The 25,998-nt window shown below is 56.2% G+C and overlaps 2 protein-coding genes across 3 annotated transcripts; one reads left to right on the top strand and one right to left on the bottom strand.

Annotated features, from left to right (window-relative positions):
• Nucleotides 1–9: 9 nt before the first annotated feature.
• Nucleotides 10–1,670, top strand: FREY1 (Frey regulator of sperm-oocyte fusion 1). The gene is made up of 3 exons (XM_068193530.1): nucleotides 10–162; nucleotides 373–446; nucleotides 549–1,670. The coding sequence occupies exons 1-3, from the start codon at nucleotides 95–97 to the stop codon at nucleotides 683–685; spliced, it is 279 nt and encodes a 92-aa protein (XP_068049631.1). The 5' UTR covers nucleotides 10–94; the 3' UTR covers nucleotides 686–1,670.
• MAPK8IP1 (mitogen-activated protein kinase 8 interacting protein 1) lies at nucleotides 902–25,998 on the bottom strand. 2 transcript variants are annotated; one of them, XM_068193506.1, is made up of 12 exons: nucleotides 25,845–25,998; nucleotides 18,614–18,719; nucleotides 10,958–11,191; nucleotides 7,211–7,292; nucleotides 5,803–6,675; nucleotides 5,121–5,196; nucleotides 4,538–4,710; nucleotides 4,138–4,247; nucleotides 3,895–4,014; nucleotides 2,794–2,864; nucleotides 2,367–2,465; nucleotides 902–1,930 (listed from the first exon to the last, which is right to left on the bottom strand). In XM_068193506.1, the coding sequence occupies exons 1-12, from the start codon at nucleotides 25,928–25,930 to the stop codon at nucleotides 1,858–1,860; spliced, it is 2,103 nt and encodes a 700-aa protein (XP_068049607.1). In that variant the 5' UTR covers nucleotides 25,931–25,998; the 3' UTR covers nucleotides 902–1,857. The 2 variants fall into 2 exon arrangements, with proteins under 2 accessions (XP_068049607.1, XP_068049608.1); XM_068193507.1 differs by lacking the exon at nucleotides 25,845–25,998 and adding an exon at nucleotides 20,737–20,822.

Genomic DNA, 25,998 nt, shown 5'->3' with positions numbered 1-25,998 from the left:
ACGTCCCCTGCCCCACCCAGCAGGTGTCCTGGGCAACCAGGGTGGCTCCTCTGTGATCTTGCTGCGGAACCAGTGGAACCGGTCAGTGTGCACTATGCTGTGCTGCCTGCTGCTCCTCGCCCTGCTGCTGGGGGCTGCCCTCCCACAGCCAGTGCACCAGAGGTGATGGCACTTCCCTGCTTCTCCTCCTCCCTGCCCCGGTACCTGCAGGTACCCCAGGGCCCCTGCCATGGGCTGGGACTTGTGGCACCAGGCCTCAAGAGCTGGCCAGACTGGTTGGAAGATGCAGCACTGTGCCAGCAGCTCTTTGTGCCAGCCTGGGTAAGTGCTGTAGGACCTTGGCTCATTTCTGGCTCGTGTTTTCCTCTGTAGGGACAGCTACTCAGTTCCTGAGGATTTCTCTGCTCCCCTGGAGCTTCCACAGAAGCACTTCGGCCTCGTGGATGGTACAGTGCTCTCCTTGCCCCTCTGACCCCCCTTTCCATGCACTCACCCCTCCAGGTGGGTGGTTGTCCCGGAACTGAGCCCAGCCTCTGCTGCGCCTGCAGATTACGGCATCAAACCCAAGCAGCCTCGCTTCAGAACGCAGGCGGCCCCGGAGCGGCCGGCGGAGCTGCGCAGAGCTCGCAAAAGCAAGCGTGACGGGCTGGACTTGCTGGAGTACTACGACGATGGGCGCCTGTGAGCCAGCGTGCCCCCGTGCCTGCCACAGCCCAGCAGGTGAGGGCTGGAGCAACAGCTGCCAGAAGTCCCTTTGGATCATATGATCTCTGGCCTCCCAGGATTGCATCCAGAGCTCTTGGACCAATACCGAGAAGCTCCAGTTCCTCTTGGTGTCCCAAGAGAAAGAAGAAGCCAGGACCCAAACCCCTTGTAGTGGGAAACATCACAGTAGCTCTGCTCCAGGAACCATCATATTTAATAGTTGTTGCCATCACAGCAGATCCAGCTGAAGCACAGAGATCACTGGCGGCAGGGACCGGGACGAGGAGCGCTCTTCTGCTTCCCTGGTGCTTCGCACGGCTCCCTGCAGCCTTTAGCCCTTCCCTGCCCCGCTTCAGGCAGACACCCAGCTTTGTGCAGGGGCTAAGCCCCACTGAGCTGGGGTGCCCCAGCCCTGCCTCTGCCACCTGCAGCTTGGGGGAGAGGGGAAAGGGGCAGAGAAAGGCTTCCCTCCCGAGGGTATAGTTACTGCAGGGAGGTATGAGGGGAATTTTTCTCTCTCCCCAGGGCATGGATAAAAGATGGAAGAGGTGGGGATGGGGACAGAGGCAGGGGAAAGCTGTCTCATCTCATTCTGGATCTGGCAGAGGAGATACTGGGGCTTTGCTGCCACCCCTGCCCAGCAGCCATCTCCCCAGGGCCTGGCAGGGAGGTGATCCTATCTCCCAGGCAGGAGCCAGCATGTGGGTCTTGTTTTCTGTAGGTGCTGTGTCATCATACTGCAAGAGACTGACTCTGCCACTGCAATTAAAAGTCACCCCAGATGGATGTGACAGGAAGCTGTGCCATGGTCACAAGGAGGAGATGCTGTCACCCCAGCCTGCAGCTGGAAAGGGCACGAGCACACTACTGCCCCCCACCAACTGCTCACAAGCAGGGCACCCAATGGGTGCTTCTCCAATAGAATAAACTAAGAGTATTTTGTACAATAAACACAATTTGTCCAGCCCTCCCCCCTCCCGTCCCCCCAGCCCGAGGAAGGGGAGTCACAAAAAGAGGCGGCGCTCCGTGCCCCGGGGAGCCCTGCCCCGGGCCCGCTCCTCCTCCAGGCTCAAAGCAGCTCTTGTCCATGCACGACACGGGGAAGGAGCGAGACTGCAGCCCTGGCTGTGCAGGAGGTGCCTGCATCACCCCCTACTCCAGGTAGATGTCCTCTGTGGGGCACGTGTACTCCACATACTCCTTGTAGAATTGCTGAAAAGCCCTCCTGCAACACAGCACCAGGCAAAGCTTAGCAGCAGCCTCCCCACAAGGCAATTTTAGATCCTTGTTTCCATCCTGACCCTCACTCCTTACCCTGTGGCCTGTTTGACCCCCCAGCCCTGACCTCTTCTGCATTAGCCCCAGAGCTGCCATCAGATCCACAGGGTCTCCATCCTTGCTCTGATTCCCTGCACAGTGCATGACTTTCAGCCATCTGCCTGCGAAGCCTTGCACTGGGACTTGTTCCCGTACTGTCAGGAATATGATGCCCATAGCCCTGTCAGCCCTGACTCTCAAGCCAAGCATCTCACTTGAGGAAGAGGTGCCAACCTGGGGCCAGGTCCAAACCCCACATGTAGGGGGATATGGCAGGATTCAGCCTGGCTGTCTCTTCCTCCTGCCCTTTATGAGCCAGCCTTCTCTGCCCAGCCAGGACTCACCCTACAGACTCCGCCAGTGGCTTCGTGGACTCCTCCGAGACGAAGACATGACAGGCAAATCTGTGGTCAGCAGGGTGCTTGGTGATGAACCCAAAATATCTGAGGGCAAAGAAAGTGGATGTGACTGGACCAGCAGACCAGTAGGCACAGGTACCCCAGCATCTCTGAGGTGTACCCACCCTTAAGCATAGGGATTTGGGACCTGAAACCCCTCCAAAAATCCTGGTGGCCACCCCAGGGTCATGCCACAGCCCATTCCAGAGCTGCAGCATTGGGCTCACAGGGAGCCCTCCAAACCAGGGCTCTGGGAAACATCTTCTTTCCTTCCTAGCCCCAGTCATGCTACCCCCAGGGAGCAGGAAGGCAGCAAAGCCTCGCTGCCGAGTTACTGGTGTTGAGAGCTGCACTACACTTCCTTGCTACTCACTTGTTGTTCTTTGGATGGTACCCACAAAAGGAAATGTTCTTCAGCTGGAAAAAATGGCTACACTTGTTTACCTGGGGGAGAGAGAGAGAGAGGGGAACTGTCAGAGCTTTTCTCCCCACACCCTGCAGTTCAGCTGGTCTCTGGCCACTGGAAATATGCACTTGGAGACTGAGGAGTGAAATTAATTGGAGACTAATCCTGAGCTGCTATCAGCAGCAGTTTCAGGATTGTTCTAAGCACCTGAACAAAGGGAGCTTTTCCAGGCAGCCCTGCTGGCTCTCACCTCAGCTGCCTTTACCGCCAGTAGCTCCTGCAGGATTTCCCTGGAGGCCCTGAGTCAGACTGTACTCAGGCTAGAGTCAGTGCTGCTGTTCACCAGCACAGCCCTCCTTCTTCACTAAAAAGGCTCCCAGAAACACTAGTACATAGAAGATTAATGGATAACTTAGAACTAAACAAGTCAGTTCAAGACTGGATGTCAAAGGGTCCCAGCCAGAAATGAAAACTTACTATACAAGTCTAAAGTGCAGCTAAGTTGAGGCATCCTCTAGATATAGGCAAGATTTGTAGAAACCTCACCCCAGCTCTATCACAGCACTCAGAGCCATGAGCTACTCCTATCCCTCAGCTGGAAGGGAGGTTTCCTAACAGCTTGCTGTGAAGCCCTCACTTTCCTCTGCTCAGCATCCCAATGTGCTTTACTAGGCTACTTATGCAGAATGCTAATCAGCAGCCTGCCCTTGCCAGATAAAGAGATTACAGGGCAGATCTGGAGGACACCACTCAAAATAGCAGCAGAAAGGTATAGAAGCAGCTGACAGATTACCAGGTATAGCTCAGCTCAAAGCATCCCAGTGCAGTGACATGCCTGGCAGCTGTGAGAGCATCAGCTGGCAGTACTGCCAGAGCTGGGGCCTTGTGAGGCATGGGGGACCTCGACTGTGGGCCTAAAATGCTGCTGATGGTGTTTCTCACACCCTCAGACATAGGGTGGAGACCCTTAATTTTCATATGCAATCATGGCCTGTAGCACACAGGGCATGAGCCAGTTCAGAGCAGCAATCGGGGAAGGGATGAGATGAGCAGGGAGTGGGCTACTACCTTGCTGTGTTCCTTGGAGTCATCAGCTTTCACAGCAATCTTGACCCCGCGCACACTGATCTCCAGGACGCAGCTGGAGGGTGGGTTAAAGTGCACAGTGAGGCGGCGCGTGGTGGCAATCTGCAGGAGAGAGAGACAAAGCTGTGGGACTCGTGAGCAGTGATGATGACTCCCCACTGAGGCTCTGCCCTGCTGCCAGATGGAGCAGGCACTCCTGTTCCCTGGCATGGAGTGAGACACTACCTTCTGCATGGCCGCACAGAGCACATCATTGCCCTTGTGGTAGGGAACCTGCACAGAGCCAAGGAACTTCACCCGAAACTGGTCCACCCAGTCACTGCTCTTGGCCAGAGCTGGAAGAGAGAGCACATGGCAGGGATCATCTCTGGTGACCAGCTTTGTGGGCTGAGCTCCACCCCACTCTCCACCTTCCCACCCCTATGCTTTTCTCTGCCCAGGGAAAGCTTCCCTCAACACCAGCTACCAACTCCCAGCATCACAGCAGAATCTGCTCATTGCTACCTGCTGGATGCCCAGTTTGGTCCTCCCTCCCCGCCCCCTGCTCAGGACCAGACTGCTCAGCATCAGGGAGGATGTGGTACAAGCTGGGGACATCAGCATGCTGCACACAGAGGTTTGATACCTGTTACGTGGTCTGGGTCCTTGGTGACTTCAATAGCATAGTAGGCAGGGAAGATGCCCCGATCTCCTGTGCGCATGTTGTAGGCCTCATACCAATAATCTTCTGCCTGCACCTCCACCAGCAAAGGATCATCCACCTCCAGCTCCAGCTCGTCTGCGTGGCGAGGCACAAACCTGGGCAGAGAGGCACTAGCAGCTGGCTGGCTAGCAGTGCTGGTGGCCTCACTGGCACACTGCTGGGGCACCCACCACCAACCCAGGCAGTGCCCTGGTAGCCATGGGGACCTGACACACTAAATAAAACACTGGAGGAGGTTTGGGCTCAACAGGAGCAGCATCCTGGCACCTAATGCTAGGGTATCCCCTATTGCACCACCCAAGTTGCTCCTCAGAGGCCCTGACTGCCCTTGGAGGTCTTGCCCCTGCAGCAGCCTGGGCAAATGCTGCTCCTGGGCAGGGTATGAGCTACAGACTACAGGTTTGTTCCCCAGAGCTTCCCACGCTGGAAACACTGGAGTTTGTGCTAGCCCCACCAGCTTTCCCCTGATAGAGGCTGGGGACACTGCCTGTGCCTGCAAGCTCACCTAAAGACAGCACGGTGAGTCTGCTCCTGCTCCTCCCCGTTGATCATGCAGGAGAACAACCCAAAGGACTCGGCACCTGGGGGAAAAGGCAGAGGAGGACAAGTCAGTATTGAGGGATCAGCATCACAGCCAAGAGAAGGACATGGGCCAGGCCCTGCAGGATGGCTCATCCAAGACAAAGCCATGTGACACCACAGTACAGAGGGACATGGCTGGAGCCGCTGTGCTGGTGCCCATCAGTCCCTGCTGGGAACAAGACCTCCCTGCACCAACACAAACAGCTGTGACACAGGCATGGGACCAGCCACACCATGGGAAACCCTGCCTGCTGGAGCATGTCAACAGTGCTCTTCTGGGCTTGGAGAGGAGTGTGGCATGCCAGGAATATGATGGCCCCCTGCGAGCTCACTCAGCCGCCTCCTCAGCATGGCCATATCTTGGGCATGCCTCAATGCAGCCTCAAACACCTACTGCCACCCCCACCTGACACTCACAGAGTTTTTTTTTTCCAAGCCCAACCATGCCTCCTGGACCACCAGGTACAAAGCCACAGGCTGCAGCAAGCAGAACTGAGGCTGATGTCTGCTGGTGGCTTCCTATCTCCTGAGCATGTACCAGAGACAGGCAGGGCTGCCCAGGCAGGCAGCCACCAGCCCACTTTCCCCCAGTACCCTGCACTCACTGGAGGAGCGTGCCCGACCACTCATGAAGACATTGAGGAACTTCTTGGAGAAGTGGATGTCTGCCTCGGGGGTGGAGTCCTCAGAGAGGCAGACTGAGTCACGCTTCAGCGCATCCTCCTCATACTCCTCGCCAATGGCCGACTCATAGGGTGAAGAGATGCAATTGTCGTAGACTGTGGCTGAGTCGCTCTCATCACTGTAGCCTGAGTAGCACTGCTTGAGGCTGACCAGCTCCAGCTGCACGTTCTCATCCACCACCAGTGTGTATTTGACAGAGTCATAGGAGAGGGCACTGGTGTCCGAACTTACAGAGGCTCTCTGAAGGTTGTGTGCTGGCCGGGAGCCACCACTCCCGCCACCACAGGAGGCCCTGGGCAGGTTTGTCTTGTCAGGGGAGGACATGTAGTCCAGCACCTCATCCTCCTCGCTGATGGAGGGGTTGGTTTTCCCTGCCAGGGCCGAATAGCCGGAGGTGTCAATGTCAGAGCTGATGGACATGCGGTTCTCACTGGACTGAGACAGGAACGGCTTGTCAGTCTCCAGGGGGTCTGAGTTCTTCTGCACGGGCGTCAGGTAGATCTCCTCTGTGGCCTCCAGCCTCACATCCGTCTGGTAGCGGATGCGGTCCCGGTGGGCCTCGGGGCCCCTGGTTACCACCACGACACTGGCACCATGTGGTGGGGCCCGGCTGGTGGCCTGGTGCTTCTCGGGCGGCCGGGACGAGGCAACGCAGGCTGGGGCCATCTGTGTGGCTGCTGTGCGCCGGCATGGGCTCTCCGTGGATGTGCCCCGGTCTTTGGTGGAGGTTGTGCTGTTTTGGTGATTGACCTCATCACTCAGGCAAACGTGGTCATGGGGAGGGGTCTGCTCACCTGTAGGGAGAAGAGAGCAGCATAGACAGCCACACAGAGGGGATGCTCCCTCACAGGGAAGGTGTCCAGGGATGCCACCCAGACTCACAGAATCATTTAAGTTGGAAAAGACCTCTAAGATTCTCAAGTCCAAGCATTAACACTGTCAAGTCCACCACTAAATCATGTCTTTAAGCACCACATCTACACACCTTTCCACACTTCCAGGGACAGTGATTCCAGCACTTCCCTGCTCCAATGCTTGATCAACACTTCAATGAAGAAATTTTTTCTAATATCCAACCTAGACCTTCCCTGGTGCAAGACTTGAGGCTATTTCCTCTTATCCTACTGCGTGCTACTTGGGAGAAGAGAGCAACTCCCAGCTCACTAACCATCTCCTTTCAGGTAACTGTAGAGAGCAAGACAGATGTGCACCCTGCATCCATGTGGTATGTTTTCCCCAACCTCCTGCTCCAGCACCACTTGCTTCAGGCTCCTGAGCACCATGAAAGGGTACAAGGAGCTGACCCTGGCCAAAAGCCTGAGAACTCACCCGTTTTCAGAGGGGACGACGACCGGGACACCCGCTCCTGCCAACTGTGCTTTTTCCCCAGAGAGTTGTTATTCAGAGTGTCCTGAGGAGAAGAACAAAGCTGCCTTATAGCCCAAACAGTAAACAGCATGTGGCACGGCAGCACCCATTCCTCCCTGGGTCCACAGCACCCCACTCAGCTGGGCATGCTGGGGCATGTGATGCTCGGGGAGACCACCAGCCCCACATCTCACCATGCTGTTGCTGCAAGAGCTGGCATGATGGCTTGAAGCAGAGTGGGCAAGGAGCCAGCTGGGCTGCATTCCTCCACCAGGGGAAACTCGGCTGCAGAAGCCCACAGCTGGACAGTCCCAAGACAAAAAATTCAAGACCAGAGCCTGCCTGCATGCTTTGCTCCCATCCTGCCAGCCCTGCCTACCTTCAAACCACCCAGCTTAATGAAATGGGGGAAATCCCAAGGACCAGGTGTTGTGCTGCTGCTCAGCTAGAAGGCAGCTTAGCTACTGGATAGATTAATGCCGGCCTCTGGAGACATCCGTATTGGGTGTATACAGGGGCATACACAGACAGTGTGCATGTATACAAATCTATACACACACGCACACATATACAGTTCACTATCAATCCTGAGCAGCTGGAGAGGAGAGGCAGGATCAGGCCATCCACGCTGCCCAAGCCTGGGCGAGTTTCTGTGGGTGCTGAGCTCTGCCTGCTCAGCCCTGAGTGGCTGGCCATGCGTGGGCACAAGGGAACATGTGCTCAGCCTTGCTGCAACACCCAGGGAGAAAAGGGCACCAAGTCCCCTCTAATGAGGACCCTCCTGCAGATGGGGGACAAGTCCTCCCTGCCTGGTGCAGTGCCAGCCCTCATCCACTCCTCCATCCCCAGGTCCTCCCTGGCTGCATGCTCCCAGCCCCTCCTATGGGACACTGAATGTTTCTGCCCCAGCTGCAGCATTTTGCACTGTTAGGTCTTGCTTAAGTACCAAAGCACCACTGGGACTCCCTGGATTTTCTCACGGCCTTATCACCAACCCGCAGCTGTTCCCAGCAGCACAGGAGCTGCCCTGTCCTTACTTTGCTTCCCCACTGACATGAAAGAAGCCCTTGCCCCAAAATTCCATCATGTCACACACTGCTGAACCATGCCTGCCAGATCCCTGCCTCCATGTGGAGAGGGAGAGACCCCCTTCACAGAACTTTGGCAATCTCCCACCATGGCCTCCATGAGTCCCGCCTGTGCCAAGGCAAATAACAGCACGTCCCTGCTAGCCTTTCCCAGGGACAGGATGGGCCGGGATGTGGGCCAGGCAAGCTGTCACAACAACAGCCTCTGCGTGCAGAGTGCCACGGGGCCAGCACACACAAGCCAGCCTGGACTGGGACAGGAGGTAGCAATGCAGCGGGCATAGCCCACTGAGCCCACCCATCCCCACAGGCCAGAGCACTCAGGGGTCTGTAATGCCCCACCAGGGTGGAGAGGCATTTTCAAAGTCTTCGAGGATGAACCCAGCCAGTCACAACAGCTGTTTCTTGCCCTCTGGGAAGCTGGGGATGTTCCTCTCACCATTTCCAGGCCACCTGCGTGGGATGATGATCACAGAATGTCCAGCAGCAACTGAGACATCACCAGACTGGATCCTGGCCCCACAAGAGCAGAGGGTGGGATGATACTTTGCTTTGTGAACACCCTGTTTGGCAGAGTGCCTGGTGCCCCAACTGGGCATTCAAGAGAGGATGCATGGCCATGATCCCTCTTCTGACTACTTGTAGGAGAAGGGAGCTGGGCAGGTCGAGGGGATGTAGTGTCTCACACAAGTGGAGACAGATTTCAGGCTGGTCCCCAAGGGATAGCCTGCACCTGTCCTCTCCTCAGGGCACCACATGTAGACAGGGAGAAAGTACCTCTGGCTAGAGGTAGGCATCCAGAACAAGAACCCCAAGCACCTTACAGCCAGCCTCTCACTAGAGCCTAACAAAAGCACTATCCTACCTGGCCAGCCATGCCACAGTCCTGTGCCACCATCCCCGCTGGCTCGGGGCTCCCATTGCTGACTGCAGCAAAGACACCTCTCCCATTTCCCATGTCTTCAGCTCAGCTGTGCCCACGCCTCCCAGTGAGCTCCACAGCCTTCACCGTCTCCTTGCAAGGGGACCATCAGCTTCCCCTCCCCAGCCTACCATCTCTGCAACTCCCCCCATCCCCATCTCTCTCCAGATGCCTGCTCCCACCCCTGGACACTGGCTGGGACCGAGTGTCTGGTAGAGGGCCCTGCTGTTCCCCATCTCCCCCAGCTGGATGTGGCTGCCACATACCACTTCCTCCTCGGGGTCCCTGCACAGGGTGGGACAAGGCTGCTGCTGTCCCCTTGTCCATTATGCTCAGTAGAGCTCTCCCCGCCTCCCCAGCCCTGCTGCCTTTGTCCCCGGTGCCAGCTGCCTGTGGGCGCCTATCCTTGGCTCTGTGCCTTCCTCCTCCTCCTCCCACCCATGGCCTCAGGCAGAGAGCTGGCATCAGCTGCCGGTACTGGGCTGGTGACACCCAGCTCTGACTACTCCCCATCTGTCACCCACGGGGACACCTGCCTCTCACTTCATGCTCCTCGGCTGAACGTCACCGCGACGAAAATCCTCCTACTTGGCAGAAGGCAGAGTTGAATGGAGGAGGGTGGCAAAAATAGCCCTGCACGTCGCGCACTTTGCGTGGGCTTGTGAAGTTTGCAGAAGCGGCAGTGCAAAGGGACTCCAGCCACTGCCTCGTGGGTCAGCATGCAGGGCACCAAAACATCATCCACCCCAGGGGTGACAGTAACACCACAGCTGTGTGGGGCAGGTAGTCTTGGCTAAAACCATCCAAAATCTTTACAAAATCTGAGCGTGAGCAAGACAACCGTACCCCCTTGTTCTCATGACCACCATTTTGGGCGTTGCTTTTCTGCCTCTCAGATTTTGTAGGGGGTTCTGACATTAATGCTTCTCTTGCCAGGCACCACCGCTCAGAAGCTGAGGCCACCAGATCCCCACTGCCAGGCATGGGGCACCTGGTGTCACCAACCTGCCCTAGAGCTGGTGCTGCCCCGGGCTGGGGCAGCTGGAGCCCAGCCAGCTGTTGGTGCCGGGCCGGGGCTCGCCAGTCCGTGGAGCCCGGTCCCGCGATGGCTCATTCACGCGTTCAGTATCCACGCCTCGTTTGCTCCCCATCCCACGGGAGCCCTTCGCAGCTCCCGCCCTGCCCCTGCCGCACGGCGCTCTGCCAGGCCACCCGGACCGCGCTGGGGCACATCTCGGTCCCGACACGATTCCTGGCATGTTCCCTCTCCACCTCGGCAGCAGAGATGAAAGAAGGACCACCCGGCGCCTAAGCCCCCTCACAGAAGCCCCGCCGAGCGCAGCGTAGGGATGCTCGGCGGTGCGCAGGGGCGCCCCGGCAGGGCATGCTCAGGTCCCCGGTAGCCGGGGACCCCCGGGCCCGCAGATCGCTCCCTCCGGCTCGGCCTGCGCCGCGCCCGGCCCGGGGTAACGCAAGCGGCCTTGAGAAGGGACCCCAGCATGGCGGAGCGGCTGCCGCGCCGAGCACCGCGGGCAGCGGAGCCGAGCCCCGCCACCCCTCCAGCCCAGCCCCACCATCCCCTTCTATTCCCTCCCCCTCCCTCCATCCGCCCGAGACAAAAGCCCCGACAGACGACGGGAGCATCCTTCCTCCTCCTCCGCACCACCCAATCGCCCCGAGCCCCCCATCTCGCCTCACCTGGCTGCGAGGCACCTGCGGGAAGAGGTTGAGGGTTGTGGGTCGCTTCGGCCTGTAGACTTCGGTGGTCCCGGCCGGGGGGTCTTTCTGCAGCGGCTCGGGCGCCGTCTTCTCTTCGGCCGGCGTGTCCCCCGCCGCGTCGATGAGGTCGAGCTGGAGCATCTCGGCCTGCAGCCGGCTGGCCTCCCCGCCGCCCGCCGCCCGGGCCGCGCCGCCCGCCCGGCTCACATGGCCCTGCCGGGATTAGTGCCCGCGATCAGGCCACCGGGCGGGCGGGACGGGCCGCCGCGCCTCCCGCCGGGGCCGGCCAGGGGGGCCGGGGCCGCCGCATCGGCACCCGCGGCCGCTGCCTTTTAAAGGGGCAGCGATGTTATTCCCGGAGCCGGGGAGCCCCGCGCCCCCTCCCCGCCTCCCCAGGCAGGTGTGGGCAGCATCCTTCCTCCCTTACTGATGGGGCTCCCCCGGCACCTTATCCCCGGCAGGTGTCTGTCTGTAGGTACATGCAGCGTCACATTCACTAGGAAGCACGCAAACGTGCACGCCCAGGTTTCATCTCGACATAACAAGGACATTTTTTACAGTGAGAACAACTATTCTGCAGAACAACCTCCCCAGGGAAATGGTAGAGTCCTCATCGCAGGAGATTTTCAAGACGCCACTAGAGAGTGTGACAGATCGTCTCACCCAGACTCCCTTTCCCACACAGGGTTTGGCCAGATGATCCTTTAAGGTCCTTTCCAGCCTGGGCTGCCCTATGATTCTTCCTTCCAAGGCAGACCGTGTCCTTTCTTGGTTCCTGTCCTGGCAGGTGGGACTCATATAAGCATGTTATCAGTTTGATCAGACTTGGTCTACTCCCTGCCTGGAGCAGGTCACTTGGGGCCTTGTCCATCACACCCGAACATCTTTGTTCAGGTGGAACAAGGAGAACCCACCACCATGCTGGCCCCACGTACTGCATTACTACTACTACTTTTTCTCTCGATGGGGTTGAAATTTTCACTGCACACCTCTGAAAGGAATCAGGCTCCTCCTTCCCTGTAATGCCCACTTGAACCAGCAGCTCCTTGAGGACAAGCTTTCTCTGCTCACTCCTTCCATGTATTTGCATATATCAGGCCTGAGGCCATATAGGAGGGACGTCCAGCAGTGGCTCTTCAGTCACCTGCAGGTGGTGGCTGTGCTCTGGCTGGAGGCAGCTCCACTCTTTCCCCTGTACCCTTTTGGAACAGAGTGGCCACTGTGGCCTGTGGGGACTCTGAGGAGCAGGTGTCCCATCCCACCACCCTGGCTGGGCCCAAGTGCTGAGCCACCACACTCCTTGTGGCTCCTTTGCTGCTGGGCAAAGAGGCACCAATGTCGCCTCTGTGTGTGTTTAAAGGTTCGTGGGTGCCTTCCCAAGGCCCTCTCCTTGCATTAACTGGAGCTTGCACATGCAGAAGTTGCTGCAGCCAGTAATAAAGGCAGCAACTTGGCATCACCGAGTTGAATTGCCTGTGTTATCAGCTGTTTGTGGTGACTGCAAGTTCCTCAGCAGGCAGAGGTGGGAAAGGGCGGGTTTTTGCAGCTGAATACTCTCCATGTCTCCAGCTGCATGGAGGATGCCCCTTGAGTCATGAGAGAAAAAACAGCCCCAGCAGCTCTGGCAGTCATTCCAAGAGCTCTTGTTGCTACCAGCTCCTGAACTGTCCGATAAAAGCCAGTACAGGCAGGGCTCTGCCTGCTGCAGGCACAGTACAAACCCTCTCATGGGAGTCATTTCCCCCCAGTGTCTTTGCTGAAGTCCTGCAGTGGGCGAGTAACTGGAGAAGCACTGCCACCAATACTTGTCTTCTTGAGGCTTTAAACATTTAAATCCCTTGTTTTGAGCATTAGCCTTCATGCTACAAGTTCTGCAGTTCTGTCTGTGACAAATCACAAGGATTTTAACACGGAAACCAAGGCACGAGAAAAGAACTGGAGGGAAATGCCAACTGAATAGATTATACCTAGCCAAAGTGGGTGTATTGGAGTCAGCTGGTGACATTCAACCTAGTCTGCTAATAATGCAGCTTCCATAATCCTGTAGCTGTAGCAATCACTTGGAAAACTCACTGAGGGAAAAGTCCCAGAAGGATGCAGAAAAGCAAATCACTGTCATTCTGAAGAAAAGGGCACCCCAGCAGGGGTGCAGCATTCCAGGTTCAAAAACTAGGAGAAAACTACAGCCACTGCAGGTATTATTTATGGCCTGTAGCTCAACAAAGTGATTTTAAAACCACATAGAAATCAATCACCTTACCATGTGAGTGAGACCTGCAGTGATCTGCAAAGCAAGGGCAGGGACTAGACATTGGGAAGCCTTTCTAACTGCAAGGATACTGCCACACCAGAACAGGCTGCCTGGAGAGTCCTCTAGAAACAAGTTAATGTCACCTAAGGTCAGCTTGAGCATGCTCATGTCTCAGCACAGATGCAATGGTGAGGTGACTTCCCAAAGTCCTTTCACTCTATGGGAGAGATTAGGGTGTGTGGGAGAGCAGTACCAGTGCCCAAATCTTATGGCAGGATAAACACAAGATGCACACCTCCTCCCCAGTGCAGTCACGGGGACAATTGTGCTTCCTTGCAGACCTATTTCTGGGACTGATGTGATGCTGGTGTGCTCCTGCTGATCCTACCTCCCACTTGCATGGTGCCGTCGCAATGGCAAAAAGTCCCAGTGTCCAGCAACTGGTCTCTCTCTGACAGTCCCAATGTTGTGATCCAAGGTTCCAGGTGACTGGAGCAGAATGAACCCTGCTGCAATTGAGAGGTACTGGGATCACTGGTTTAAGCTGGGGAATCCCATGTGTGGGGGATGCTGCCCACCTGAGAAAGCTGCTTACTTCCCTAGCAAAGGGAACAAGAGGAGTGGGGTGATACACAAGATATTGCTTGAGTGATGCAAGTCTCTTCCCTGCTCCCCCACTCTCTCAGCCTTCACTGTCAGAGGAGTGGCAAAACCTTCAGCTGGGAAAAGCATTTTGTGAGCGCAGGGAAGCGAGGGGGACTGGCTGAGCAGAAGGCACAACTATGCCCCTTCTCCCCATCACTGACTGGCTTCAAAGCACCAGGAGAAGCCTCTCTGCCCCGTGCCTGGCACAGCCACAGCTGGCCATGGACCACAGAGGCAGCTTCATGGGACAGCCTGTGAAAAGCTGCACTGAGTAAGCAGCCACCTTGCTGCCCTATCCTTTGCTCCCAGCCCACACATCCAGTTCCCCACCAGTCCCTGGTTTGCAGGCTCATGGCAGCTGCTTCCCTCTTTGCAGTGGGTCCTGCTGGCCTTCTGGGAGCAGCTGCCAGCAGCAGCACACTCGGATCAGTGGCGCTCAACATCAAGAGAAAGGCCCTGACATTTCCAGCAATATTATTATGCTAAAAAAACTGGTTATTTCCTCCACATATCTGTATCTTTGTGGCTGTTTCAGACCTTTTCATGCAGACCCATGAAAGCTCAGCACAGCTCTTCATTGGCTCTTTTCCCTTTGGGCGCTTGTTCTCATGTTCTTGGTATTTCCAAAAGAGGTATTTCTTTTTCTAATTTTTTTTTTTTTTCATTCCTGCATTAACCGTTTTCCACAGTTACTGGAAAACAGATAAGGCACTAAACTTCTATTAACCTCTGCCTGGCTGTTTGCTGGGATCCATCTTGCTGAAACCAGAGTTTGTCACCCTGGATTTCCAAGCCACTAAAATAAGGCCAAACCCCAAGTCTAGTGCTTTTGTTGCAACTATCTCTCTCAATATATCTGACTGCTGCCACTGGCGAGGTGGAGGTTGTGTCCCTCACCCCTTCCCCACTGGCCTCCTGCCTTACCATTCAACAGCCCCAAACACACCTCTGCTCTTCCTATGAGCCCTCTCCTCAGCCTATCTCACTTCTCATTTCATTCACTGGGGACTACTTGCTGAAATTAAGGCTCCTTTCAACCACATGTGGTATTATTCCTCATCCTTAGAACATGGTTCTCCCATCCACAAGGTGTGGTCCTTGTCAGTGGATAGTTCCCTCCTGCACAAACATCAGCCTACACCTGTGTGTCTGAGCCACTGTTTCTGAAGAGCTGCTAAAATAGCCCATAATTAGGTCATCTTTGTTTTTCTGGGACCAAAAAAATCCCCCAAACCCATCTCTGTTTGGTGTTGACCTCCACACCAGCTACCTGTTACTGCCACAGCTTTTGTCATCAACCAACTCTGCCCAGACCGCCCCACCTCATCAAGGTCACAGATTGTCCCCATCCAGCAGTCACCTTTGCAGCCCTTAGGCAGGATTTGTGCCCCTTGTTCCTTGTCAGTGCTTTCCTGTTCGCTGTTGGGTTACTGTGCCTGCCCACCTCTCCAGAGACTCACTGCTGGGCAGCTGGATGACTCCCTTGTCTCACGGTGCTCCCCAGATCCTGTTTCCCCCTTGCCCGTGGCTCTCTGCTCTGGTGTGACTCAGTGACCAGCAGCTTGCTTTCACCTCACATTGCTCCACTCCAGGCTTTCACCAGCTGCCTGGTCCTGCAGGGGTGACCAGGGCCAACCCTTCAACCTCTGCACCACAGCTGCTCTGTGGCACTGGGTGCTTGCCACGGGCAGGGCCCCCTCACGCCCTGGTCCCAGCGTCCCCCCACGGTGCAATTAGCCAGCTGATGCTGACTGCTGGCCATTCCTGATCTGCCGGCCCCTGCGCCGCACGCAGACCCGGCCACACTGATCCCTCTGGGCCTGACTGCTTCCATCAGGCAGATCCTGCAACCTTGTCGCCCCAAGCTCGCTCTGGTTGGCAATCAGCTTGGAAAGCTCCCTGGCTCTCGCCTTCAACATTTGGGATTGAAAAGCCCCTCTCACAGCCATTGTTGTCACCACTTTCGGTTCTGCTCCTCAGGCAATCCTCTGTGTCCCATATAAACCATTTGGATGTATTTTTAGCAGGCATTTTTTCTGAGCATGATAAGCTTCCTCCTTTGCTGTGTTTATGAATAACTCATTGCTTCCCCTACGGCAGCCTCGCATCCCCCTCCCACTCCAGCAGACTCGCAGTGCACCCGGACATTTGTATAAAGCAGCTCTGAGCTGTCCCCAGGGAAGGCATGGAGCTCGCTCACAGAGCCTGAGCAAACCCTCTACTGAGGGTCAGGTCTCTGTGCTGCAGCACAGGGATGCAGAAACCTCTGAGTAAACTGTTTCAAATGGGCAGAAGAGACTGGTTTTCCTCTCCCTCAAAGAAGGGCTGCAGCACTTGAGATGCAAGTCCCCCCTGCACCTTCCCACCAAACTCCGGCCAAGGGCTGTCAATCTGTAGAGAAAAAAAAAAAAAATCCTGCCCTGAGCCCAGTGGCAGTGGGGAACTGGGATAGGTAATGGGAAAAATCCAGCAAAAAACCCACAGGCTCTGTCTGCCTCACTTATTGCAGGCAGAATCTTCCCAATGCCAGGCCCTCGCTGTGGCTGTGCCCTCATGGATGCCCAGCACTGGGTTTGCCCTTGGTTTTCCCTGCAGCATTATCCCTCCTCCCTTCAGCATACATAGCTCACGAGCCCAGACTGTCCCAGGGAAGTCTGGCCATAACATCCTGTAGCAGGAGGAGGCTGCAGGTGGAGCAGAGATACCGAGCAGCAGCTCCATATCTGGGAACAGACAAATTTTTGCTGGGAAGGTCATGAATTAGACCAAGGAGCACAGCAAGACACCTTCCCCTCCCAAGGATGAGGTCTGCCTGTACCGTCCTGCCTGCAGTGAGGAATTCCAAATGAAACAAATTCACTTTCTAATTTTAAATCTGCGACAAATTCTTGTGCCCTTCCTGTCCCCACTGGGTCTTTATCAGTTTTGCAGAGGAAGTATTTCCTCTGAGGGACAGAATGATTCTCAAACTACTTGGCTGCTCCTCCAGTGTTTGCATCCTTTAGCATGAAACACATTGACAAAATGCAGAAACTCTGTGTTGAGAGGTATTAGTTCTTAGCTTAAATAAGTAAGTTTTAAGTAGAATGAGTTAGAATGGGTTCACAGGGTTATAATACTGTGTGATCTAGTATGTTGTTTGCTCAGCTTTACTTGCCTAGCATCAGTAGCTGGATCTGCTGCAGCCTTGGGACACAAGCTGTGAGTTTACACCTAGAGATATTTTTGGCTGGAATTGAGTTAATTCTCCTAGTAATTTTCCTCGTAGCTGGTGTTTTGTCTTTCCTATGAAAGGAGCATTGATAACACACTGATGCTGCTGTGGTTATTGCTGAATAGTGTTTATCCCAAGCCTAGGGCTTTTTATTTCCCCATGCTCTGCCAGTGAGCAGGTGCACCAGAAGTACAAACCAGAAGACAAGGAGACTCCAGCTGTCAGCAGAAGCTGTAACTCCACAAGATAAGACAGTGTATGGCCTGCCTGCACAGACACAGAGAAGGAACCCAGAAAGATGTTAGAAGACTCCAGACCAAAAATCACCACTGGACCAAGAGGTGCATGGAGAGTGTCTGAGGGGTGGGTGCATGAGTTGTATGGGTATAATTGCACAGGGCTTTCTTTGTTCAGGGTCCCTCTCCACAGGCACCCAGCTTGAGCTGACCTGGTGCTGTACCACAAAACTATTTATTTTTATAAAATCTGAGCCTGGGGCTTTGCTACAGGAAACCTAGAGTTGAGCCTGAAGGAGGAGGAGTCAGCGTTAGAGTGAGTGTGTGTTTGAGTGAGGGGTCAAAAAGGGCACCTGTCAGCTTACTGGAGCTTCCTGCTACAAAGAGACTCTGCTCCCAGCAATTGAAAGTCTCAGGTGTTGTGTATGTGATTCCTTGAGTGGTGTGAGAAGGCTCAGGCTGTGGCTTTTCCTTTAACACCCTGCATATTCCCAAAGCCAATGTAATTATCAATTTATCTCCACATTTCTGCCCCCATGGCCTTCTAAAGAAGTTCAAACAGTGATGTGAACCCATCAGGTTCTTGACAGCCTGCTCTAAGATGGGTGGGACACCTAGCTGCAGCACCTGTACAGGCTTCCCAGCTCCCATCTTTATTCCACCTGCTGCCTGCTGGCATCAGAGCTACCTCCTTCATCCCTGTTTCAGGAGCCTCCAGGTCTCCAGCCTCCTAAAGACCTGTGAACAGCTCTCACTAAAGCTAGCTAGCAAGCCTGAGAGAACACCTCCTGTGAACAGAGGACAGCTCTCACCATGCCAGCCCAGCGGCATCCCCAGGTCCAGGGATGCATGTGGGGACAGGAGGCACAGCCCAGGTGGGACCTTTGGTGCCACCTTGCAAATGTCCTTGATTCCCGAGAATGCTTGTCAGGTGCCAGATGCTCGCTGGTCATCCTGCTCAAATGGGGGCATGCCCTCATTTGCACCCAAATCCTTGGGCTCATCCCTGAGGAACAAACTCCAACCCATATAGCACAGTGGGAACCAAAATGCACCAGCTTTGAGATGGAGTCCCTTGAGTTTGGCTGGTGCAGAAAGGACTTGCACTGTGCTGGAGTGAGGAGAGGGCCCAGCCAAGCAGAGGGGACTGGGACCATGGCGGTGGGCTCCTTGAGAAAGCATCACTCATCTGGGGATCTGGTGGTCCTGCACGTGGGCTGATGGTCCTGCCAGCCCCACTGGCACATTCTGCCCATTCCTATTCCTCTCCCCATTCTCATCACACTTACCCGGGTGGCCAGGCTCTCCTTGCAGTGCAGGCTGATTCCACACTCATCAGTGATCTCAGAGAGGTCTTCATCCTCGAATTCCTCAAGGCTGATGTCATGGGTGAGCCTGGAGGGAGTGGAGATGGCCTGGTCACCCACTGCCCCAGTGGTGGACGGAAGGGTGCAGGGTGCCATGGTGACTGTGGGCTGGAAGCATCACTGACACCCCAGGAGAGGCTCTCCCAGTCTCTACTAGGAAGAAAGACTGGAAGGCAGCTTCCAGCCTGCCCTAGAGGGGATAGGTCTGTCCCCATCGAATGGCTGGGCTTGGCATGGTCCATGGCTGTTGGCAGGCAGGAGGAGTGTGTCCCAAAGCAGTCCCTGCCAGACTAAAGACAGCAGGGACAATGGAGATTGAGAGAACATGGAACAGACAGTACAGCCAGCCCCATCACAGGAGGTCTGTTCTGCTCACACCATCCCAGGGAGCCTCTGGGATTGTCCCAGCTGGGCACAGACACCCAACAGGGCAAAGGCCGGGGTTACAGGAAGTGGAAAGGCTGTGTCCACAGCACAGCTGGAGGATGGACCTGCTGGGACAGGTGACCACATCAAGACCCACAGAACTTGCAAGCACAGCAAACCTCTCAGCCATGGCACAACCAGCCCCTGAGCTGCAGCTGGGAGGGATGTCCCAGCCCAGCTGCCTGCAGTAAGAGAGGGCAGCAATTTCCCTCTGCACCAAAATCACTCCCCAGGGTGACTGTGGGCATCCCTGTGAACATCGGCGCTGCTGAGCTGGTCTGCACAGCCTCAGGGGTCCCTTAGATCTATCAGCCCCCAGTCACACAGACTCATTACACCCCTTCAAAACAAGAGAGATCCCTTTAGCAGCTGAAAATGTGCTGATGAGCCCTGGGGGAGTGGTGAGGTGCTCCTGGCTTCTGAGCATTAAAACATTTCAACATAGTGGTACCTCAATGCTCTTCTCACTTATTTGTTACCACAGGGGTAAATAAAAGAGCTCAAATCAATAGTCCTTGGCCAACCTACTCAGACCCCTGAGTTTTGTCTGGAGTGGCCATGGACACTTCTTTGCTTGCCACCATTTCCCTTTGCTCCCAGCTCCTCTGGCTGGGAGACACTTGGGTGAAAGGGCTATGCCAAATCCATCACCCCTTTCTGGATTGGTCCCCAGCAGTGCAGTGAGAAAGGAATGAGAATGATGTTCTGTGACCTGCAGAGCTCCCACTCTCACTTTAAGCATTACTTGCACATCCTGGGGTTCCCCCCTGCAGTGGCACCAACCCAGTGGCATGGAGGGGTAACATCTCCCCTGCTCCAGCTCCTGGAGAGGGAAAAGAGTGGGAGAAGCCCATGGGTGAAGCAGCATCTTCCCTCTGTGTTTCTGAGGACCCCACTAATAGTGGTCTCCTGGGGTGAAGACAACTGGGAACAACCACACCCATGGAGGCAGCTCCTGCAAAGACACAACAGGAATGCAAGGACTCAGCCTTCAGCACCAGGGTGGGATGACTGGACCCCCCTTTGCCTATCTCCTCCTGCTGCCTATGGAAGGGAGGCAACGTGGAGCAGGAGGCTCATGATGAGCCTTCAAAGCACAAATTGATTTCTTCTCCAGTTACACAGCTCGCCAGGGTGGGACATCATCCGTTGCTAATGCTCGGGGCCTCCACCCGCCATGCTGTGGGAGCGCAGTGAGCACTGCGGGGTCCTGGTGAGAGGCACAACACTGCCGAGGGGCTGCCAGGGGCTCCCTGGCTCTGCAGGAGCAGCCTGACAGAGTGGCAGTGCCCCCCACTCCGGATGGGGACAGGCAGCCCTGTCCATGCTCTCGGGGAGGGGGAGATGCTGAGCGGGTTCCCCAGCCCTGGCCCTGCCTGCCAATGCTGGGGCGCAGCAGGAGGTGTCCGGACACCTTCTGCCACTCTGGTGCCTGGCTGTCACGCAGCTCCCTGCGCAGCCAGGAAAACTTTGGGCTCAACTGCGTGCCAAGTTTGCTCCTGTCCTGTGGCCATCACTCACAGAGCAGGGTGATGTGCCCAGGAGCAAGGGGCTGCCCCTCATTCCCCTGCATGCCCGCGGGACAGTCCCCCCTTCCCTAGGCCCAGCCGGTCCCCTACCATTTCTCCCACTGATCTTCCAGCCAGCTCTCCTCCTCGGTGCTCGACTCCATTTTCAAGGGCAGCTGCATTGAGGAGGACCCCCCTTCACTGGGGGACACACTCCCACACCAAAAAACACCCCCAGACTTGCTGCGAGGAGTGATGAGGGAGATGACAGCTGAGCTCAGGGTGCCCACTGCCTCTCCGCCTGCCCCGTCGCAGTCTGTGGCTGCCGGTGCTGCTCTGTATCCTCACTGCGCAACCTGGGAAAGCTCATTAAAAATAGATGGAATCAGCTGTCCTGGAGGGAAAAAAAAAAAAAAATAACCTCCCCAGCTGAGCCAGCGCCAAGTCCCTGCACTCTGCTGGGGATGCTGACTGCCTCTGCCTGCCAGCCAGCCAGCCTGGCTCCTGGTCTTGCTCCAGCACTCGGCTCCTCAGCACCCACAGTGGGCACAGGGGATCTGCTAAGCCCATCATGGAAACCCTCAGCACCCGGCCTCCTCCGGCCCTTGCAGCATTGCAGGGGGACACAGGCAGGAGCATCTGTCCGGCTTCTCACCAGGTGGAGCGAGGCACGACACTGATGCAAAGGCCAGAGTGTTTCCAGCACAGTGGGACCGGCATCATGGCCAGCTGCGCTTCCAAGCCGAGGGGAGCGCCTTTGCCAAGGGACAAGCCCAGCCAGTGCAGAGCAGTGCTAGCAGCACGGCCCCTTCCCTGTCTGCCCAAACCTAATCCCCAGACCATCTCCTGCCTCAGGCAGGATCATTCCTGTGCTTCCCCAACTTCTAACCCACACTGAGGGCCAGAGAAATACCTGGTGAGCTGCTCTGCCAGCTCCCACCCCTCTTCTGCTGGTGAAGGAAATAGGGGTCTTTCCCAGGAGGGGCTATCAGGTGTTGCTGGCAAACTGTTGGTACAGCACCCTCAGATAATCCTCCACCACCCCCATGCCTCTCAGGCCCACTCACTCCTTGCCCCATCAAGATGAAGCAAAGTAGCTTTAGAAGAGGCACCCACCACGACTCGGAGATAGGGACAGGGCATCCCCCTCCCCACGAGCTGCACCCGTTCTGAGACACAGTGGGGTTGGCACCCCCACTGCCACCCATCACAGCACTGCTCTCTTGCCCCTCACTGACACCCACTCCAGGAACTTCAAGTAATGGGTGCATCTCCCACCTCCTGCTTTGCTCCTGGACAGGTTAAAGTGGGTGATGTCACAGGAGCCCAGCTCAGGGCCTTGACTGCCCTGCTGAGCTAACCTGTTGCAAGCTCTCTTCCCATCAGTGCCACACCACTGGTGAATGTCACTTGTGATACTGCGGTCGTTGTCACTCAGCCTCACAAGAACAGCATCCAGGACTCCATCTTCACTATCAGCTCTGCCTGGAGGCACCTCATCTGCTTGAAACCTCAATTAAGGAATAAAGAAATCTCTATCTCTGTATTACTTGCACTCTTTGCTCCTCTCACATGGATGCTCCAGGACTTCTTAGGAAACACAAGGAAGGCTCTCCATTATCCTCCTCTGCTCCCTGTGCTGGAAACACCCCTTCCTTCCTCTCTTGCTTCTCCAAGAGGCTAAAAATACCAGCAAAACGAAACAGCTCTGACTCCTCCCAACTCCATCAATGGCACTGAAAGCCTGAGCAGGACCTACATGTGTTATTTTGGCCACCTTCCCTTGCCAATGGCCACGGCATAACAGGTATATGGGAGTCTGTCTCCATTTTTAAGGGTGGGAGAACCCTGTCCTTGCAGGTTAGGAGTGCTTTCCTGAAGGATGTGCCAAGAGGCACCTGAAGGTGGGCAGCCCTGCTGTATGCACGAGAATTGATAAACTTGGGGTTCTCAGGAACTGTGAGCAAGAGTACACACGTGGGTGCATGAACAGAGGCAGATGTTACCTGCCCATGGCTGGAGCAGCTTGATCACAGTCCTAAGAACAGCCTTAAAATCAGTCCTGGCTGCTGTGCCTCTCTTGACCCCATCCCCTGTCAGCCCACTGCCACTGCAGAGGACTTTCCATGCAGAGCAAAACCAGGGCAAAAAAAATGATGTGATGAAGCTGGGCGCTTCCAACAGGCCCAGCTGCCCGAGCCATGCTCTGATAGTCTGCTGTTAGGTGCTGTGTGCAAGTCCTGTAACCAGCACCGCTGGAAAAAATAATACTAACCTACATTTGGCTGGCCCCTGCCTTTTTCTTCCATCTCAATGGCCACGGAGACTGCTTTATTTGATGAGAAGGTGCCTCTCTCCCTCCATCAGAGGAAGACAACCCTTTTGTCTCCCCTCACAAGAAGACAGAGAGCCCCATTCCGATGCCCAGCTCATTGACTGCCTCCAATCAGGTTTGCTGACAGCTCCAGATGAACAAGACAAACACATAAAACAAAACACACCACTAATTTGATTTTTGCCTCAGCCTGAAGGTGCATCTTTGAACTTCCCGACAAGACTGAGAGAACTTCTTCCTCCAGAGAGTCCCTCCCTTCCCAAAGGCCTGTGATTTCTGACAGGGCTCCCTGAGTAGTGGAGTAGTTTCCCCTCTCTCCTGACCTATGGAAATAACTCCCTAAGGGTTTCTTTCCCTAGGTGCCTTCCTGCCCAGTAGCTAGGTGGATGCCCTTTGCTTTTATCAGGGAAAGCTGAAGGAGATAGAGGGGATCAGTCAGTGACCCCCTCCCAGGTTCCATCTACATTAGAGCCACAGTCCTGGGAACAGTGGGGCAGGCAACACTGAGCTCTGCATCCAGTTTCACCCCAGTTGTGCCAGTCCTCCCTGTCCCTCTAATGCTGGGTAGAGGGACCCCTAACCCAGAGAGGCTCCAAAGAGCCCCTCACTGGAAAGCCTACCACAAAGCACTGCTAAAGCTTCTTAGCAGGGCAAGGAGCTGCAACACCGTGTCCCAGAGAAAGATGTCAAGGAGCTCCAGTGAACAGAGACCGCACTGCAAGGCTTTGGGAAGCTTAAGGGAGGATGGATGAGAATGATTTTTTAATTGCTGTCTCCTAAAATGCTGTTATTCTTGTTGTGATGAACAGACACCTCTGGAAGACCTCCTGGCTAAAGGAGGGATTATCTCACCATCCTTTTCCTCCCACTTCTGCTCAGACAACACCAAACCATCAGTGCCAGGCCACTATGCCTGGTCTCTTCAGAGCTTCAGTCTGCTTGCTGGCCAGGACCAAGCCCTCTCTCAATTCAAGCCAACCGATCACATAATGCTTGGGCTGGCATGTGCACTCGGAGCTGGGAGTGCAGGTGCATGTATCAAAGGGCAGAAATCTGAAACACCTCATCCTGCAGGCAGGGGCAGAGGGCAGGGCTCACCTCACTGCCAGCCATGGTCTGAGCCTTCACTCTGAACCGCACTCATCGCTGCTGGGTCCAGCTCATCTGCGGGGAATGGCCCCTCGCTGAGCCCTGCAGCAGGGATGCAGGACCTGGGACGTGCACAAGCCACGCTGTGACACATAACCCAGCTTGTAAGTGTTTCACAAGCATGGCTCCTTCTCGCACGACACTCCCCGCCACAACATCGCCTCTGATCTGCCACTGCCAGACCCTGCCCCAGGCTCAGACACATCGCTGCATTTACTTCCACTTACACCCTGAGCTTGATGCCTGAGGAAGATTTTGCACTCCTGCCTTGATTCCTCAGTTTTCCACCCAGCTGCACAGCCTCCTTCATGAGGTCTGTTCTTCCCGGGAGCAGGCTGGCAGCACACGGGGCTCCTTTTCCAAAGATCTGAGGCACAGCCAGAAGCAGCAGCAGCAGCTCGTTCTCCCTCCGAGGGCATGGCTGCTTGCTGGGGAGCAGGAGGGTGCCCAGGGGACAGCCACTACCTCCCGGACAGCAGGCGGTAGGCCCAGAGCTTCTCGGCAGCTCAGCCTCCAGCCCCTGGCTCGGTGGCCAAGCCCCTTCTCCATGGTGGATGATTCCAGAGGCAGCGTTTAATCGCTGGCTTTGCAGGGTACACCAGCCATGTTGCAACAGCTCCCAGCAGCTCTCGCAGGCAGCGCTGCAATAGGAGGCAGCTGCCAAAGACCCGGAGCCACCAGCAACGGGGGTCCAGAAACAGAGCCCTTCAAATATTAATTGCCTGAGCACTACCTTTGCTCGACTGCACCCATCTGTTTCCTCTCAGGGACCCACGGGTTCCCCAGCCTCAGGGGATGATCTTAGCTGTGGTCCCAAGTGTGGACCATCCCCTCCTTTCCACCCAAAATCTCAGCATGCAAGGCAGCTGGCACCATTCCCCTCTTTTCAGGCAGCTCCCCCCCGCACCCCTGCGTGGCAGAGGCAAGCAGAGACCAATGGCTGACGAGGGCACAGCTGCCAGGAGCAGCGAGCCTCCCCTCATGGCAAGTGAACACCGCACCTGCAGGCAGGGGCAGGGCTCCTCCCTTACCCACCCAGCACATCCCTGTCCCAGAGCTACCCTTAGCAGGCACCAGAGGCTCCAAAACCCACAGGCATCCCTGGCCTGGCCCATGCCATCGGGACTCCCTGTGACAAGCCTCGTTGGGTTTCAGAGGAGACACAGCCCCCTGCATCCCAAATCGATGGGAACACTTGGTGTTGCTAAGAGGATCAATTCTGGCACTCTCCCACCGTCTCACTTGGGGTTCCTGTTTCACAGGGGCAGGAAGGAAGCAGAAGCACCTGGGATTTCTAGGGAAGGGCTGGAAAAAGGCTTTCCTTGGGGAGGGAAGAGAGATGAAGATTTTTTTCTTCCACGAGGAAGAGGTGTTGGAAGATGAGACAGGTAAGGAGGCGGGAATGGGGTGCGAGGGGGACATGAGGCCAAGCAGGGGGCTGGGAAGCTGCAGTGGTGTATGTGTGGGGTGAGGGCCAACATGGCTTGGGTGGGCGGGCTAAGCAGCCATGGGGGGGCTGGAGCGATGTCTGCTGTGGGGGTTCAGCGGTGGCTGGGGCGGGGGGCAGAAGGGATGGCTGGGCCGGGGGGCTGCGCGCCGAGGGGGCAGAAGCGCTGGAGGAGGCGGGGGCCGGCGCGGCCGTGCGGGCGGGGGCTGCAGCAGATGGGGAGCGCTGCCCCGGGCAGGGGGCAGGGGCAGCCCCGAGAGGGTTCCGCGGGGGGACGGCGGCCGGTACCTGAAATTGGGGGGCGAGGCGAGGTGCAGCCCCAGGAAGGGTGAGGAGGCGGGCGGGGATGCAGCTCCTTTCTCTCGCTCCGCCATTCTGTGGCTCTCTCCATGCAGGCGGAGGGCGGGCGGGAGGGAGGGAGGCAGGGAAGGAGGGATGAAGG

This window comes from Anomalospiza imberbis, chromosome 6 (assembly GCF_031753505.1).
Source record: "Anomalospiza imberbis isolate Cuckoo-Finch-1a 21T00152 chromosome 6, ASM3175350v1, whole genome shotgun sequence".
Lineage (NCBI taxonomy): Eukaryota > Metazoa > Chordata > Aves > Passeriformes > Viduidae > Anomalospiza > Anomalospiza imberbis.
This window is presented reverse-complemented; position numbering and strand designations above follow the sequence as displayed.